At 61.5% G+C, this 18,037-nt stretch overlaps 1 protein-coding gene across 1 annotated transcript; it reads left to right on the plus strand.

Moving 5' to 3' along the window:
- Positions 1–8,793: 8,793 nt before the first annotated feature.
- Socs1 (suppressor of cytokine signaling 1) lies at positions 8,794–10,371 on the plus strand. The gene is given in 3 exon segments (XM_026382569.2): positions 8,794–8,860; positions 9,358–9,473; positions 9,475–10,371. Coding segments are annotated over 2 exon segments (639 nt in total). The 5' UTR covers positions 8,794–8,860; positions 9,358–9,407; the 3' UTR covers positions 10,048–10,371.
- Positions 10,372–18,037: the final 7,666 nt, after the last annotated feature.

Consider the following 18,037-nt stretch of genomic DNA (forward strand, 5'->3'; position numbering starts at 1 on the left):
CTCACCCCACAGCAGGAGACCTCCCAGGACAGCAGACCTAGAATTCACCTCAGACCCCAGCAGCACTCACCCCACAGCAGGAGACCCCCCCAGGACAGCAGACCTAGAATTCACTGCAGACCCCAGCAGCACTCACCCACAGCAGGAGACCCCCCAGGACAGCAGGCCTAGAATTCACTGCAGACCCCAGCATTACTCACCCCACAGCAGGAGACCCCCCAGGACAGCAGACCTAGAATTCACTGCAGACCCCAGCAGTACTCACTCCACAGCAGGAGACCCCCCAGGACAGCAGACCTAGAATTCACTGCAGACCCCAGCAGTACTCACCCCACAGCAGGAGACCCCCCAGGACAGCAGACCTAGAATTCACTGCAGACCCCAGCAGTACTCACCCCACAGCAGGAGACTCCCCAGGACAGCAGGCCTAGAATTCACTGCAGACCCCAGCAGTACTCACCCCACAGCAGGAGACCCCCAGCACAGCAGACCTAGAATTCACTGCAGACCCCAGCAGTACTCACCCCACAGCAGGAGACCCCCCAGGACAGCAGACCTAGAATCACTGCAGACCCCAGCAGCACTCACCCCACATCAGGAGACCCCCCAGGACAGCAGACCTAGAATTCACTGCAGACCCCAGCAGTACTCACCCCACAGCAGGAGACCCCCCAGGACAGCAGGCCTAGAATTCACTGCAGACCCCAGCAGTACTCACCCCACAGCAGGAGACCCCCCAGGACACCAGGCCTAGAATTCACTGCAGACCCCAGCAGTACTCACCCCACAGCAGGAGACCCCCCAGGACAGCAGGCCTAGAATTCACTGCAGACCCCAGCAGTACTCACCCAACAGCAGGAGACCCCCAGCACAGCAGACCTAGAATTCACTGCAGACCCCAGCAGTACTCACCCCACAGCAGGAGACCCCCCAGGACAGCAGACCTAGAATTCACTGCAGACCCCAGCAGCACTCACCCCACAGCAGGAGACCCCCCAGGACAGCAGACCTAGAATTCACTGTAGACCCCAAGTACTCACCCCACAGCAGGAGACCCCCCAGGACAGCAGACCTAGAATTCACTGCAGACCCCAGCAGGACTCACCCCACAGCAGGAGACCCCCCAGGACAGCAGACCTAGAATTCACTGTAGACCCCAGCAGTACTCACCCCACAGCAGGAGACCTCCCAGTACAGCAGACCTAGAATTAACTGCAGACCCCAGCAGTACTCACCCCACAGCAGGAGACCTCCCAGGACAGCAGACCTAGAATTCACTGCAGACCCCAGCAGCACTCACCCCACAGCAGGAGACCCCCCAGGACAGCAGGCCTAGAATTCACTGTAGACCCCAGCAGTACTCACCCCACAGCAGGAGACCCCCCCCAGGACAGCAGACCTAGAATTCACTGCAGACCCCAGCAGTACTCACCCCACAGCAGGAGACTTCCCAGGACAGCAGACCTAGAATTCACTGCAGACCCCAGCAGCACTCACCCCACAGCAGGAGACCCCCCAGGACAGCAGGCCTAGAATTCACTGCAGACCCCAGCAGTACTCACCCCACAGCAGGAGACCCCCCAGGACAGCAGACCTAGAATTCACTGCAGACCCCAGCAGTACTCACTCCACAGCAGGAGACCCCCCAGGACAGCAGACCTAGAATTCACTGCAGACCCCAGCAGTACTCACCCCACAGCAGGAGACCCCCCAGGACAGCAGACCTAGAATTCACTGCAGACCCCAGCAGTACTCACCCCACAGCAGGAGACCCCCCAGGACAGCAGACCTAGAATTCACTGCAGACCCCAGCAGTACTCACCCCACAGCAGGAGACTCCCCAGGACAGCAGGCCTAGAATTCACTGCAGACCCCAGCAGTACTCACCCCACAGCAGGAGACCCCCAGCACAGCAGACCTAGAATTCACTGCAGACCCCAGCAGTACTCACCCCACAGCAGGAGACCCCCCAGGACAGCAGACCTAGAATTCACTGCAGACCCCAGCAGCACTCACCCCACAGCAGGAGACCCCCCAGGACAGCAGACCTAGAATTCACTGCAGATCCCAGCAGTACTCACCCCACAGCAGGAGACCCCCCAGGACAGCAGGCCTAGAATTCACTGCAGACCCCAGCAGTACTCACCCCACAGCAGGAGACCCCCCAGGACAGCAGGCCTAGAATTCACTGCAGACTCCAGCAGTACTCACCCCACAGCAGGAGTCTCCCCAGGACAGCAGACCTAGAATTCACTGCAGACCCCAGCAGTACTCACCCCACAGCAGGAGACCCCCAGCACAGCAGACCTAGAATTCACTGCAGACCCCAGCAGTACTCACCCCACAGCAGGAGACCCCCCAGGACAGCAGACCTAGAATTCACTGCAGACCCCAGCAGCACTCACCCCACAGCAGGAGACCCCCCAGGACAGCAGACCTAGAATTCACTGCAGACCCCAGCAGTACTCACCCCACAGCAGGAGACCCCTCAGGACAGCAGACCTAGAATTCACTGCAGACCCCAGCAGCACTCACCCCACAGCAGGAGACCCCCCCAGGACAGCAGACCTAGAATTCACTGCAGACCCCAGCAGTACTCACCCCACAGCAGGAGACCCCCCAGGACAGCAGACCTAGAATTCACTGCAGACCCCAGCAGTACTCACCCCACAGCAGGAGACCCCCCAGGATAAGCAGACCTAGAATTCACTGCAGACCCCAGCAGTACTCACCCCACAGCAGGAGACCTCCCAGGACAGCAGACCTAGAATTCACTGCAGACCCCAGCAGTACTCACCCCACAGCAGGAGACCCCCCAGGACAGCAGATCTAGAATTCACTGTAGACCCCAGCAGTACTCACCCCACAGCAGGAGACCTCCCAGGACAGCAGACCTAGAATTCACTGCAGACCCCAGCAGTACTCACCCCACAGCAGGAGACCCCCCAGGACAGCAGACCTAGAATTCACTGCAGACCCCAGCAGTACTCACCCCACAGCAGGAGACCCCCCAGGACAGCAGACCTAGAATTCACTGCAGATCCCAGCAGGACTCACCCCACAGCAGGAGACCCCCCAGGACAGCAGACCTAGAATTCACTGTAGACCCCAGCAGTACTCACCCCACAGCAGGAGACCTCCCAGTACAGCAGACCTAGAATTCACTGCAGACCCCAGCAGTACTCACCCACAGCAGGAGACCTCCCAGGACAGCAGACCTAGAATTCACTGCAGACCCCAGCAGCACTCACCCCACAGCAGGAGACCCCCCCAGGACAGCAGACCTAGAATTCACTGCAGACCCCAGCAGCACTCACCCCACAGCAGGAGACCCCCCAGGACAGCAGGCCTAGAATTCACTGCAGACCCCAGCATTACTCACCCCACAGCAGGAGACCCCCAGGACAGCAGACCTAGAATTCACTGCAGACCCCAGCAGTACTCACTCCACAGCAGGAGACCCCCCAGGACAGCAGACCTAGAATTCACTGCAGACCCCAGCAGTACTCACCCCACAGCAGGAGACCCCCCAGGACAGCAGACCTAGAATTCACTGCAGACCCCAGCAGTACTCACCCCACAGCAGGAGACTCCCAGGACAGCAGGCCTAGAATTCACTGCAGACCCCAGCAGTACTCACCCCACAGCAGGAGACCCCCAGCACAGCAGACCTAGAATTCACTGCAGACCCCAGCAGTACTCACCCCACAGCAGGAGACCCCCCAGGACAGCAGACCTAGAATTCACTGCAGACCCCAGCAGCACTCACCCCACATCAGGAGACCCCCAGGACAGCAGACCTAGAATTCACTGCAGACCCCAGCAGTACTCACCCCACAGCAGGAGACCCCCCAGGACAGCAGGCCTAGAATTCACTGCAGACCCCAGCAGTACTCACCCCACAGCAGGAGACCCCCCAGGACACCAGGCCTAGAATTCACTGCAGACCCCAGCAGTACTCACCCCACAGCAGGAGACCCCCCAGGACAGCAGGCCTAGAATTCACTGCAGACCCCAGCAGTACTCACCCAACAGCAGGAGACCCCAGCACAGCAGACCTAGAATTCACTGCAGACCCCAGCAGTACTCACCCCACAGCAGGAGACCCCCCAGGACAGCAGACCTAGAATTCACTGCAGACCCCAGCAGCACTCACCCCACAGCAGGAGACCCCCCAGGACAGCAGACCTAGAATTCACTGCAGACCCCAGCAGTACTCACCCCACAGCAGGAGACCCCCCAGGACAGCAGGCCTAGAATTCACTGCAGACCCCAGCAGTACTCACCCCACAGCAGGAGACCCCCCAGGACACCAGGCCTAGAATTCACTGCAGACCCCAGCAGTACTCACCTCACCCCACAGCAGGAGACCCCCCAGGACAGCAGGCCTAGAATTCACTGCAGACCCCAGCAGTACTCACCCAACAGCAGGAGACCCCCAGCACAGCAGACCTAGAATTCACTGCAGACCCCAGCAGTACTCACCCCACAGCAGGAGATCCCCCAGGACAGCAGACCTAGAATTCACTGCAGACCCCAGCAGCACTCACCCCACAGCAGGAGACCCCCCAGGACAGCAGACCTAGAATTCACTGCAGACCCCAGCAGTACTCACCCCACAGCAGGAGACCCCCCAGGACAGCAGACCTAGAATTCACTGCAGACCCCAGCAGTACTCACCCCACAGCAGGAGACCCCCCAGGACAGCAGACCTAGAATTCACTGCAGACCCCAGCAGGACTCACCCCACAGCAGGAGACCCCCCAGGACAGCAGACCTAGAATTCACTGCAGACCCCAGCAGTACTCACCCCACAGCAGGAGACCCCCCAGGACAGCAGACCTAGAATTCACTGCAGACCCCAGCAGGACTCACCCCACAGCAGGAGACCCCCAGGACAGCAGGCCTAGAATTCACTGCAGACCCCAGCAGGACTCACCCCACAGCAGGAGACCCCCCAGGACAGCAGACCTAGAATTCACTGCAGACCCCAGCAGTACTCACCCCACAGCAGGAGACCCCCCAGGACAGCAGGCCTAGAATTCACTGCAGACCCCAGCAGTACTCACCCCACAGCAGGAGACCCCCCAGGACAGCAGGCCTAGAATTCACTGCAGACCCCAGCAGTACTCTCCCCACAGCAGGAGACCCCCCACCCCTGGCCCCCAGGACTGGCTGGCTCTCATTTCAGGCTGGGTCTCAAAGCCACCTCAGGGTTCAGGCAGGGTCTCACAGCTCCTGGGGTACAAGGGTCAGCAGCCAGAGGGCTCCCTGCAGGCCAGTTTTATCAGGCCTCTGGAGCGTTACTGGAAGCCCTCCTCACTGACAGACCCCTGCAGCTCCTGGCCCGGCATCCAGTGTACCTCCATCCTCTCTGAACCTCACGCCTGTCAATCACCCCATATAGGCCTCTGCAGGGGCGTGACCCTCCACCTGGGGTCCTCTTCCCTCTGCTTTTAGAGTGACCCCCATGCCTGTGCCACCACCACACGAGGCTTTCCCTCACTGCTTCTCTCACCCACAAACACCCGGTGACCTCCTTGTGCCTATTTCCTGCAGGGACTTAGTGTGATCTGAAGTGTAGCTTCACCATGTCCCCCAGGTCTACCTGAAGACGTGAGCTCCCCGTGCCTGGCACACAGTAAGTGCTCAGTAAATATCTGTGAATACGGGAAGCCTGAACCCCATCTGCCCTTGCCCCATGGGGACACTGAGACCCAGAGCAGTCAGGTCGCCCTATGCCACTCACTTATGAAGCTGCACATGTATACCCCAGCAGTGCATGCCCTCGGCCAGAGCGGGGGGCTCCGCGGCACAGATTCCCACAGGACCTTGCACCCCTGCCCTGGAGGAGGGTCAGGGGGCACTGGGACTCAGGGTACTTTCAGAATTGCACACCCTGACCAGCGGCCGCCCTTCCCAGCAGAGTGCTGCAGAGATGGAAAAAGAAACTGAAAACTGAGCTCCGGGGCGGGATCTCCACTCCCGCAGCAGCTGCCGGCCCCTCGCTTCTGAGCCAAGGCAGGGAGTGCACGAACCTGTGGCCAACGACACAGGTCTCTCACGTGCCCCGTGACAAGAAGTCACTGAGCCAGTCACTCTGTGCCTGGCTCCTGCTCTGGACTTGGTGTGCATTGCTACTCTCTGAGGTCCATTTTGCAGATGAGGGAAATGGAGTCCTGAGAGGGCAGGTCACTTACTCAAGGACACACAGCTGGGCCGAGCAGGCCAGTGAACTGTGGAGTCTGCGCCCCTAAGGGCTTCCTGTGAGCCCGGACCCAGCCCTCCAGGGTTGGAGGCGCCTCAACCAGCATGTTTCTTTTTCTCCTCTGGTATCTGGATTTGGTTTCATTTTGAAACTCAGGATTTCAGGAACACAAAACGAAAGTAATATAACTGTCACTGAGAGCTGTGATGAGAAGCAGCACCCAGGGACCCTGCCTGACTCACTGTGGACTTGCAACCTGGGGAGGGTGGAGGCAGGGGTCAGGAAACGGATCCAAGCTCCGGAGGGAGGTGGAGTCTGAGCAGGAGACCTGGCGCCTCCCCACGCTGACCAATGGAGGGTTGGAGGAGCCTGCAGGCCTGTCCCCCTCTTCAGGGACAGCCCGGGACTCAGCTGGATGTCACTGGTGGCTCAGGCAGGTCCCCGGTGGGGAGCCTGCTGGTTGGAGGATGGAGATCACCAGGAATGGGGGCCAGGGGGGCGTTCACAGCCCAGGAACGAGGGGTCACCCACCCTGGGCATGAAGCCCCGCTCGGCCCTTTCTGAACTGCGTGCCTTGTGCAGTGACTGCCCCGAGTCCCAGTTTCCACATCTCCAGAATGGGCAGAGGGCATCACTGTGCCAATTCAGTGGCTGAAGAACCGTGAGGCATCGAGCACCCAGCCCGCTGGGGGTGACAGTCAGGGGCATGGGGGAGGGGCGGTCTCCCAAGTCACACTGAGGCCACCCATCAGCAGTTTCTGGGGTTCCCTGGCCACCCCTGCTGAACCCCAGGCACCCTCCTCCCCTTCACTGTGCCCTTCTGCCCTGGGCTCCTTGGGCTAGAGGTTCTAGAAGGGACACAGGCACCCTCAGGCGAACAGCACCCCCTGGGCACTCCATCACCTCAGGAGAAGCTGCAAGCCCGACCTACGGCCATTCACCGACCCCCACCCCAAACCTTGAAGGGGTCTGCAGAAGGCAGAAAGCGACCGCTGCTCCAGGAGGCAGGCTAGAACGGCCCAGCGGGAAGAGCGTCTGGGCTCCAAGCCTGGCTTTTAACCACTACTCGGTCTTTACTCCATGACCCACCGAGGGTCCCCCCTGGCAGCACGTACCCAACCAACATCTCTGGGATGACCACAGCCCCGGCCTGTGGCACAGGCCTGGTGGCTCTGCATCTCCTCCCACCCCTGGGTACAAGGCCAGCCCAAGGATGGCCACACCAAAGACCACCCCAGCCCTGGCCGCATACAAGTTCAAAGAGCTGGCGGGGCCCCCAGCCAAGCTAGTTTCTGGGTCGCCCCCTTCACTTAGAAGGAAACACGAGGCCGTCTGGGGGCCCGAGCAGCTGCCCAGGTTGGACTGCAGAGGGCAGTGTGTGCCAGTGTGAGGCTGCTCACCCAGCCCTTCGGCCCGCGGAGGAGAGTCTTTCCTGGGACTCCTGACTCTGGGGCTCCCCACTCCTTCATTCAAAAACGCCACCAGGCCACTCCATGGCCTTCCCCCTTGAACAGAAGCCCAAGGCCACCTGGGGGTGACAGTCCTGGCCAGCGGGTGTGTCAGGGCGGGAGCAGGCGAGGGCCTGGAGGGCAGATGCTTGCTGGAGCCGCGAGGGTACGCGAGGGGAAGGAAGCGAGGGGCGGGGGGTCGGGAATCGCTGCATCTGAGAAGGTACCATCTTCTCTTTGGGCTCTTTTGGAGGTGTCCGGCTGTCCTCGCCCCGAAATAAAAACGGGGAGACGTGCCCATCACCGCCTCTCCCCCGGCGGTCTCACTTCTCCGGCGGCCGCGCAGTAGGGCGCAGGGCACGCGGGTGGGGGCCGCCGGCCCGCAGCCGCCCCGCCCGGCTTCCGAGGAACTCTGCCCGAGCGCAGGCGCCCCTCCCGCGCCGCCCGGGTTCCTCCGAAGCCTGTGGTCTGGCCGCCGCTTCCTGGGAAGCCCGAGCCCAGGCCAGGCCGAGCGGCCCGCCGGAAGGGAGCGGGGTGGCCGGCCGAGGCTCCCGGGCCGCGGGGGGGGGCGGGACGGTGGAAGCGGTGCTCGAGGGCGCCGGGCTGGGGTCGGGGGCTTAGGGGACCTCGGGGGGCTTCCGGGAGCGTCCTGGCTCGGGGGAGGGGAGGGCAGAGCTCCTTCCCAGGCGGAGCAGAAACACCTGGAGGGGAGAGGGCGCGTCAGTCACTCAGGGCGACCCAAAGGGCCTGGCCGCAGAAATCTGGGACCCAGGAGCGGGGGGGGGGGCGAGAAAGAGCGGGCGTCGGGTCTTCAGGGGGCGTCCGAGAAGGAACCCGAAGAGGCGGGGGCGGAGCCAGAGCCCTCGATGCAGGGACGCTAGGACAGGTGCCAGGAGGAGTCGGGGTCGAGGACCTCCCTCGAGCGGGTCCCGCGGAAGGTGGGAAAACGGTCTCCGTCGCCAGTGCCAGGCGCCACCCGGGAAAGAGAAACCGAAAGCGGCGCCGGTGGGCGGGGCCCCGGGGGCGGGGCCTCCCGCGCGGGCCCCGCCTCCGGGCCCGTTTAAAAGCCTGGTGCAGGGGCGGGCACCAGCAGAGCGAGCTGCGGCCGTGGCAGCTGCACGGCTCCCGGCCCCGGAGCATGCGCGAGAGCCGCCCCGGAGCCCCCCTGCCGCCCCGCCTGCGGCGCCCCGCGCCCCGCCGCCAGGTGAGACGGGCAGTGGGAAGGAGGCGGGAGGAGAAGGGAGGGAAGGACCGGGCAGCCGGGAATCGGGTAGCCCTCGGGGTCGGCGTGGTGGAGTCGCCGCTGCCACGCCCCAGACCCCCGCCGGCCCCACCCAGGCCGCCCCCCGCGCGCGGGGTTCCCGCAACCCAGCCTTTCTCCGGCCTCTGCCCAAATCGCCGGGACCAGGCGCCTGTCCCCGGCATGGCCAGCAGGCGGCGGCCGCGGGGCGGGGAGCCGCGGGCCAGGCAGCCGGAGTCGGGGCAGGCTTTTCTGGGGCACCTCTCCACGCCCCCGTCTCCCAGCGACCCTGAGGCTGGACTCCGTCCCCACCGGCCTGGCAGGGCTCCGCGGACGGAGGAGCCCATTTTCCAGATGAGCCTGCCAAGACCCGCTGGGGTCGTACTCCCGATCCGCCTCGCGACTCCTCACCTGCCCAACCCCGCCCAGGCCCCCGGCTCACTGCCTGTCTCCCCCATCAGCGCACCCCCGGACGCTATGGCCCACCCCTCCGGCTGGCCCCTCGTGTAGGATGGTAGCACACAACCAGGTGGCAGCCGACAATGCAATCTCCACGGCAGCAGAGTCCCGACGGCGTCCCCGAGCCTTCGTCCTCTTCCTCCTCCTCCTCCTCGTCAGCGGCCCCAGCGCGCCCGCGGCCCTGCCCGGCCCCGGCCCCGGCCCCCGGCGACACTCATTTCCGCACGTTCCGCTCGCACGCCGATTACCGGCGCATCACGCGCGCCAGCGCGCTCCTCGACGCCTGCGGCTTCTACTGGGGACCCCTGAGCGTGCACGGGGCTCACGAGCGGCTGCGCGCTGAGCCAGTGGGCACCTTCCTGGTGCGCGACAGCCGCCAGCGGAACTGCTTCTTCGCCCTCAGCGTGAAGATGGCCTCGGGACCCACGAGTATCCGTGTGCACTTCCAGGCCGGCCGCTTCCACCTGGACGGCAGCCGCGAGAGCTTCGACTGCCTCTTTGAGCTGCTGGAGCACTACGTGGCCGCGCCGCGCCGCATGCTGGGGGCCCCGCTGCGACAGCGCCGCGTGCGGCCGCTGCAGGAGCTGTGCCGCCAGCGCATCGTGGCCACCGTGGGCCGAGAGAACCTGGCGCGCATCCCCCTCAACCCCGTCCTCCGTGACTACCTGAGCTCCTTCCCCTTCCAGATCTGACCGGCCGCGCCCGTCCGCAGGCAGCATTAACTGGGCGCCTGATTATTTTCTATTATTAATTATTATTATTTGCCTGGAACCCTATGGGTGCCCTCCCCGCCTGGGTTGGAGGGAGTGGGTGTGGGGGGCGAGGAGCCTCCTGCTCTCGGCTGGAGACAAGGCCGCAGACCCCTCCCCACCTGTTGGGGGGCGCTCCTCCTCCTGGTGCTCCCTCTGGGTCCCCCAGCTTAACTAACTGTCTGAAGCCAGGACCTGAACTCGCACCTCCTACCTCTTCATGTTTACATATATGTATCTTTGCACAAACCAGGGGTTGGGGGAGGGTCTCTGGCTTTATTTTTCTGCTGTGCAGAATCCTATTTTATATTTTTTACAGCCACTTTAGATAATAAACTTTATTATGAAAGTTTTTTTTAAAGAAAAAAAAAAAACAGGTTTGTGGAGCGTGTGCTTTGGCCAGAAGTTGCCAGGGAGAGGGCCCAGTGGGGGAGAGTGCTCTGTAGCTGGGCACCCTGCTGGGTTCTACTCAAACTCAGGAGAGAGCTCTTTGGTCTGGTTTTGGTGTGTCCGGTAAGATGGCAGCTCACATTGAGCTTTTAATGTGTGCCAGTTCTTTACTCTGCGTTTCTTGCTCCACTGACTTAATCCTGCAGAGAGACGACCCTGTGAATTCAGTGCTGCCTCTTGTCCCCATGTTACAGAAGAGAAAACCCAGGGAGCAGTGCACTTGCTGTGGCCATTCCTGTGTCAGAGATGACACTCCGGCCTTTTTGGCGGCCCGAGTGGAATCTGCTCAAAATGGATGGGAGAGATTTCTTTGCTTCTATGACCACAACTTCCAGGAAGAGGGTGGGGCCGGGGTGGGCGCTCCGGGTTTTGGAAGGAGTGGCCCATTCTGAAACTCAGCACCAGGGAGACAGATTTCAGATGGGATCCTGGGGAGGCAGAGTTGGGTCTGACTTCCTTCTTCCCACCCTGTTCTGTCTGGTGTACTTTTTGGTGAACAACACAGCTTAGAGCCAGAGAGAGGTTTTGTGGTCTGTGGTGGCAGAAAGGTCCCCGCGGGTGGCTTTGGGCATTTCCCTCTGCCTCCCTGGGCCTCAGCTTCTGCCTATAAAGCGGGCGGCCTTCTGCGAAGCCTGAGGGCGAGCAGGGAGGGAGGCTGCTGCAGGCCCTCGGGGCCAGCCACGGCACCAGGAGGAGCCCAGGACGTAGGCTTTATGGATCCCGGGTCTGCCGCTGGCTGGCAGATGGGCCGTGCAGGAACTGGGGTGCACTGCCCGCAGCACAGTGACCCGGTCAGGGCCAAGCGGCCTTGGACGTGCTTGTGATAATAATACCTTTCAGGCTTGAATGTGCAGCATCAAAGTAACTGGGTGGCTGGGGAGCTGGACAGTCCAGGCCTTAAGAGGGCTCCAATCCTCGAGTGGAGGGCGAGACCTGTGACCTCACCTCCCGGAGCTTTGGCCACTCATCCTCAAACAGGGGCTGGGAGGGGAGGAGGCTACCTTTTCTCAGTCTGTTCAGCCATCCCCTGCCCTTCACGCCCTGCTGGGTTACTAAAGGCCTCTCCTTGGTCTTTCGTCCCCTGCCACCTTGGGCGGTGCCTGGAGAAAGGTGGTCATGCTGGGGGTCAGGTAATGCTACCAGCAATGACCACAGACCTGTGGGCCCCTTCCTGTACCCGGGGCTCCCTGTGCTCTCTGGACAGGGCCTCAGCTCCCGCCCAGGAGTCAGGAGCCCCTGCCCCGCTCTGCAGGGGGGAAAGCCAGCTCTGACGGGCAAAGCGGGCAGCAGAAGTGGGAGCCAGGTTTTCTGCGCCCCTTGTTCAGTACTGCTCCAGAGGCCGGGGACCGTTAGGCACCCCAGGACCTCACAGTTGCAGTAATAATAACAGCAGCAGCTGCTGCCAGTTATATATAGCCCTCACCGGGAGGCCCATTCCAAGCCCCCTGGTCACCTATTTATAAAGCCTTCTGATTTCAGTCATGGTAACATCCCCATTTTGCAAATGAGGAAACGGTCCTCGTCTGAACAGGGGTGAAGTGGCAGGTAGTTTACCATCTGCTGAGGGTTTTTTCCTACCTTGGAAAAAGTTTAAAAATCATCTTCCCGTTACACCAGTCCTGGATACACAAGCCCATTCCCTTACAAAACCTGAAGCAGCCCAGCCAGGAGCCAAGGTCGCGCCGCCACTCACACTCACACTCCCGGGACCTGGCCCCTTCTTTATGAGTCATTTTAAGTCCTTAACTAACATATGTAAAGTGACCTAAAAGCCCCAGGGAGCTGCATGCCAGGCACCAGGCAGCGTGGGACTGACATCCAGCGCAGACACCTCTGGGGGAGGTGTGTGTGTGTGTGTGTGTGTGTGTGTGTGTGGGCTCGCCATGTGGCTTCCCGGCGGGGCAGATTCTCCATCTCACTCTCAAACCTCAGCTTCATGATTCAGCAGCACTTACGTCAATGTCAAGAAAGAAAAGTGAGAGCGGGCTGGGGTGTGTGCAGCGGGCCAGGGGCCCTGAGTCCTCCCGGCCCTGGGCACCCAGCAGGGTGGTGTGGGGCAGGCCCGTCCGTCCGGTGAGCACCTGTGCCTCAAGCCGTCCCTGGGCGCCCCCGTCTCACCAACAAGGCAGTGAAAGCTTGGAGAAGTGGAGTCACCTACTAGAGGTGACACAGCTCCAAAGCAGTGGCCAGAACTGGGACCAGGTGTGTCCCATCCTCAACACCAAGGGAGGCCTGGCCTCCGCCGGTTCCTCCTCCCGGCCTGACCTTCAGAGCAGGCCCTGTTACTGGCTCAGGAAGGGAGCCAAGCCTCTTCCCCGAGGTGCTGGACAGAAAGCGCTGAGCACAGACCCTGCCAGCAGCAGGTGCTCCTCGGTCTCTGCAGGACTGTGGAGGTCACATCAGACAGACTGGGCGCTTCCTGTGTCCCAGGAAGTGCCCAAAGGTTCCCGGAAGAGGGCATCTGATCCCTGCTCATAGCCACATGGGGACCTCGGGTGTAAACAACTGAATGTGAAGTCCAGGCGCTAGAACATTCCAAGCAGCGTCAGAGCTCAGATGAAACAGGCGGCAGACAGTGGCCGCAGCTGTCGCTCCTCGGGATGTCCCTGAAACTGTGCCTGGAATGACAGGCAGGAGCCAGCCAGCGGCAGAGGGGACAGCAAGGGCCAAAGCCTTCATCGGGACGAGTTCCATCAAGAAGGGAGGCCGGGCGGGAAGGCAGAGTGGAGGAAGGTGGCCTGGAAGTGCCCCTGCCCAGGGTGCCCGGGGAGTTTGACGGGGTGACCTGATCTACCCGGGGCTGTGCCCAGGCCCTGCAGCGGGGGTGGAGACGGACTGGGGGGCGGAGCTTGCTGATGGCAGGTGGGGGTCCTTCTTGGCCACACCCATCAGCTCCAGCCCATCAGGAGAAGCCAAGGACCTGTCCTGAAGGACGCTGGGACCCAGCGTGGGGCAGGTTCCCCAGGAAACTCCCAGGCACCCCCGGCCCGGTCGGAACCGGCCTCAGGAGGGTCCCCGTCCCGTCCCCGTGAGGGGCTTCTTAGAGGAACACTCGCCCTCGGGGGAAGGACCTGAAAGGAGATGGATGGACCGGCAGGTGGGGGAGGCCAGTGCCCTCCAGCAGTGCCCTCCGATGCCTGCTCCGCGTCCCCAGGCCCCCGGACGTCACCCAGAGCCTTCCCCGGGCTCGGGACCTCCCCAAGTTCACCCACTTGGGCCTGACCCCGGAGCCTCCGAGGGTCTTCAGAGAGGAGCCCCGAGTTCACACAGGGACGACAGTGCCCGAGGTGGGCGCTCGGGGCTTCTCCAACCCTGGCCCGGGGACCTGACCGCCAAGCCCCGTGGGGACCTCCACCTCAGGCCCGATTTGTCCCCGGCACCCAGCGTGGGGTCAGGCATCGCCATGGCCCTCCAAGGCTCGGGAAAAGCGCCCTGCCCGGCGCTCACCTCCTGCCTCCGGGCCTCCTGCCTCCTGCCTCCGGGCTTCGCACATGCGTTCCTTGGCCTCCCACGTCGTGGGTGTGGTCGCCAGCCCACTGCCACCAAGGCTTGCCCTCATGAGGCGGGTCAGCGGTCCCTGGCGCAGGCCAGCGGGTCACCACACCGCAGGCCAGGACCACGCCGCGCCCGCTCGGCTCTGTTCTGTTGGGCAGCGCTCGGCTGCCCTGGGCCTCTTGGGCCTCCGCTTGGCCCCGAGGCCTCCCAGGGCGTCCAGGCCTCTCAGATCTTGAGGTTCTCAGGAGACCCAGAAAGGGCATGTCCCAAGGTCGTGCCAGGCCAAGGCCATGAGAGCAGGCCCTCCCCTGGGCCCTTTAGTCCCCAGAGACCAAAGAGAGTCTCCGTCTGCTCCGGTCTGGGCTGACTCTTGCCTGCCCGGGCTCACTCAGTCCTTAGGTCTTGAACCTGTTTTCCTCGCCTGGAAGTGAGATCAACTTCCCCCCTGGTGGGCAAGGTTAAATAAAGGATCATTGAAAGTCAACACACACAGCAGGTGTGATCCTAGGCAGGAGGATGAGAGGGCAAAGCCAGCCTCAGCAAAAGCCAGGCACTAAGCAACCCAGGGAGACCCGGTCTCTAAATAAAATAAAAATAGGGCTGGGGTGTGGCTCAGTGGTCCAGTGCCCCTGGGTTCAATCCCTGGTACCAAAAGGAAGAAGAAGAAGAAGTTCACACACTTTGCCAATAATCAGGATGTGCCGTCTCTGCTGTGTGGCTCTTGCAGGGCGCTGTTTTCAAGCAGAGCCATTTATTGAGCACCTAATGGCTGTGACCACTTGGCCCAGGTTGTGGAGGGAGACAGGCTCAGAAAGGCTGAGGGGCCACCGAGGCAGACAGGATGAGCCGGACAGGAAGCAGCAGCCAGGCAGAGGACCCTGGCAAGGGCAGGGCTGGGTGGTGACAGTCAGGCTGGCCCCTCCTGGGACCTGCAGGGGCCTGTTAGGGAGACATCATGCCCTCCCACACAGGGCTGCAGCTGGGGGGCGACGGGAGGCCTGAGGAGCCAGGGGACCGGCCCAGTGCACCTGCCTCCAAGAGACCCCTCCCACCCACGGGTCACTGCGGGAGACAGCACAGAGGAGCAGAAAGAGGGACCTAGCCCTGGGGTGTGACTTCTGGACCTGCCCACTATGTGACTCTAGTGGCCTCATTCATACCACAAGGATTAGGCTCCATTTGTATACCTGCTGCACAAGGTTGACTGAGTAGAAGGGAAATGAATGCCTCCCACCCGAATCTAGGAACGTCCCGATGACTGGCTGTCACAGCCCCAGCTGCCCAGGTGCCTCTGAACCGGCTCAGCCATGGAGTCAGCCGACCTGGCCCCGTCCTGGACTTGCCACTTTGCCAGGAGCAGCAGAGGCCACGCGCCCAGTCATGCCAGTGCGCACTAGACGCCAGGCATTGTTCTGCTAAATCCTCATGAGAGCGCAGGCTGCAGGTGTGGGCATTGCTGTCCTCGTTTTGTGAAATTAACTCAGTGCCATGCCAGGTGCCACATGGCAGGTGATGGTGGCAGGTCTGGGGGTCTAACCCAGGGCCTCGGTGTTCAGTCCCTCGTGCATGTGGATCTCTATTTTTATGACTTTTTCCCCAGGTCTTTCCAAGAACCAGCTGTTCTGTTTTTTGGTTACTGTTTTCTTCAAATCAAGTCATTTGGTTCCTTCCCAACATTTTATGTCATCATTATCATGCTTGAGGAGGTGGGATCCCTGCCATGAGAGGTAACCTATTTTTTGGCTCCAGGGATTGAACCTGGTGGTGCTTAACCACTGAGCCACATCCCCAGCCTTTTTATGTTTTATTTTGAGACAGGATCTTGCTAAGTTGCTTAGGGCTTTATTGAGTTGCTGAGGCTGGCTTTGAACTTGCGACCCTCCTGCCTCAGTCTCCTGGGACGCTGGGATTACAAGTGTGTGTCACCTGGACCAGCCAGAGACAATCTTTAGCGCCGTGAAATCCAAACACCATCGGAAAGCTCTAGCTGGAGCCTGGAGCCTGGAGCAGGTCTGGGCAGGTCTGCTGGAGGTTTGCTGGAGAGAGAGAGAGCAGGAGAGGATATTATCCAGGCTCAGGCTAAGACCGGAGCCCCAACAGAGACCTGCGGCGTCACTCCAGCCCAAGGACGGCGGGCGAGAGGATGCAAACAGGGAGTCGCGATTTCACCCGGGAGGTGGGGGGTTTACAAAGATGTCTCCTCCCTCCACCTAAAACCAGCACACAGGGACCCTCCAGGGCCCCTGTCCCACGCCCAGGGAGACACTGCCCAGTGAGGCTGCTACATGGTCATGGGCTCTGAGTCCCAGATTACTCAGGGGTGAGGCATCCAGAGCTCACAGGGTAGGGAGGGTGAAAGGAAGTGATTCTAAACTGCTGAGCACAAAGTACATGCTCAATAAAAGGCAGGAGGAGCCCGGAGCGGGCTGGCCCTGTATCCCATCCCCAGCTTGCATCACTGAAAATGAAACCTGGGCCCAGTCCCCTCGGCACCAGCCTGATGACAGGAGGGGCCACGTTTCCCAGAAGGTGGGTCAAAGCGAAACCACTTCAAGTCCAGCTGGGGGGTGCCTGCGTCCCCAGCCGGGCAGGGGCGGGATCAGGAGGAGAGCACCTTTGGCTTCAGGGTGGCTCCATCGCTGGCTCGGGACGGGGGAGCTGAGGCCCAGGTGCGGCCCGGCCCCTGCGCGGGTGTCTGGGATGTCAGGTCTCGGTGCTCGAGACCCCACCTCCGCGGTGGGTGAGGACCGCAGCGCGTTCCCCTTCTCCAGGGCCGCCTGGTGGGCGCTCTGTTGTCTATTTTACAGACGAGGAAGCTGAATCCGCAAGAGGCCGAGCGCCTTGCCCGTGGCCTCACGGTCAGTAAGAAGCAGGACCCGGGACCTCTCTGCTGCCAGGTCCTAGAACATGCCGCCCTCCCCACGGATTGGAGGCCCACCTCAGTCCTGTCCCCGTTCCCAGGGCCCAGCGTCTCCAGTGCCCATGGTTCCCCGGGCCCAGGGGAGGCCTTCGATGTCCTCTGTCTTCCCTTCACTGGGCAAACTCCTACGCAGCCTTCAAAACCCCACTCGGCCGTCACCTGCTCTGGGAGGCACCCTTGAACTCTGTGCTGCCTCCGCTCACGCTGAAGTCCTGGTGAGGTGGCCTGAGGTTTCTGTCCTCTAGACGCCAGGACCCAGAGGGCAGGGGTCACCTGTCAGAGCACTTACTTTGACAAAGAAGGAGAGAAGGAAACAGTCCCACATGGAGTGCAGATGGTTGCCCAAGCCAAGGAGCAATGGGGGGGGGGAGAGAGAGAGAGAGGGAGAGAGAGAGAGAGAGAGAGAGAGAGAGAGAGAGGGAGAGAGAGAGGGAGACAGAGAGAGAGAGGGAGAGAGAGAGAGAGAGAGAGAGGAGAGAGAGAGAGAGAGAGAGAGAGGGAGAGAGACAGAGAGAGAGAGAGGGAGAGAGAGAGGGAGAGAGACAGAGAGAGAGAGAGGGAGAGAGAGAGGGAGAGAGAGAGAGGGAGAGAGACAGAGAGAGAGAGGGAGAGAGAGAGGGAGAGAGAGAGAGGGAGAGAGACAGAGAGAGAGAGAGGGAGAGAGAGAGGGAGAGAGACAGAGAGAGAGAGAGGGAGAGAGAGAGGGAGAGAGAGAGGGGGGGAGAGAGAGGGAGAGAGAGAGAGAGAGAGAGAGAGAGAGAGAGAGAGAGAGAGGGAGAGAGAGAGGGAGAGAGAGAGGGGGGGAGAGGGAGGGAGAGAGACAGAGAAGGAGACAGAGGGAGAGAGAGGGAGAGAGAGGAGAGAGGGGGGAGGGAGAGAGAGGGAGAGGGCACGTGGGGGAAGGTGCAGGGTGCGCCTCGCGTGCCCCCCACGTGCCAACTCTAGACTCACAGACATTCTCTTAATGATCACATGTTTATTTCAATGCTTATTAGCGGGAAATTGATCACACATCAAGAAAGGGTGACTATTATGGCGAGAGATGACAGTATTTCGGTGTTTTAAGAG

This window comes from Urocitellus parryii, chromosome 9, assembly GCF_045843805.1.
Source record: "Urocitellus parryii isolate mUroPar1 chromosome 9, mUroPar1.hap1, whole genome shotgun sequence".
In the NCBI taxonomy this organism is placed as follows: domain Eukaryota; kingdom Metazoa; phylum Chordata; class Mammalia; order Rodentia; family Sciuridae; genus Urocitellus; species Urocitellus parryii.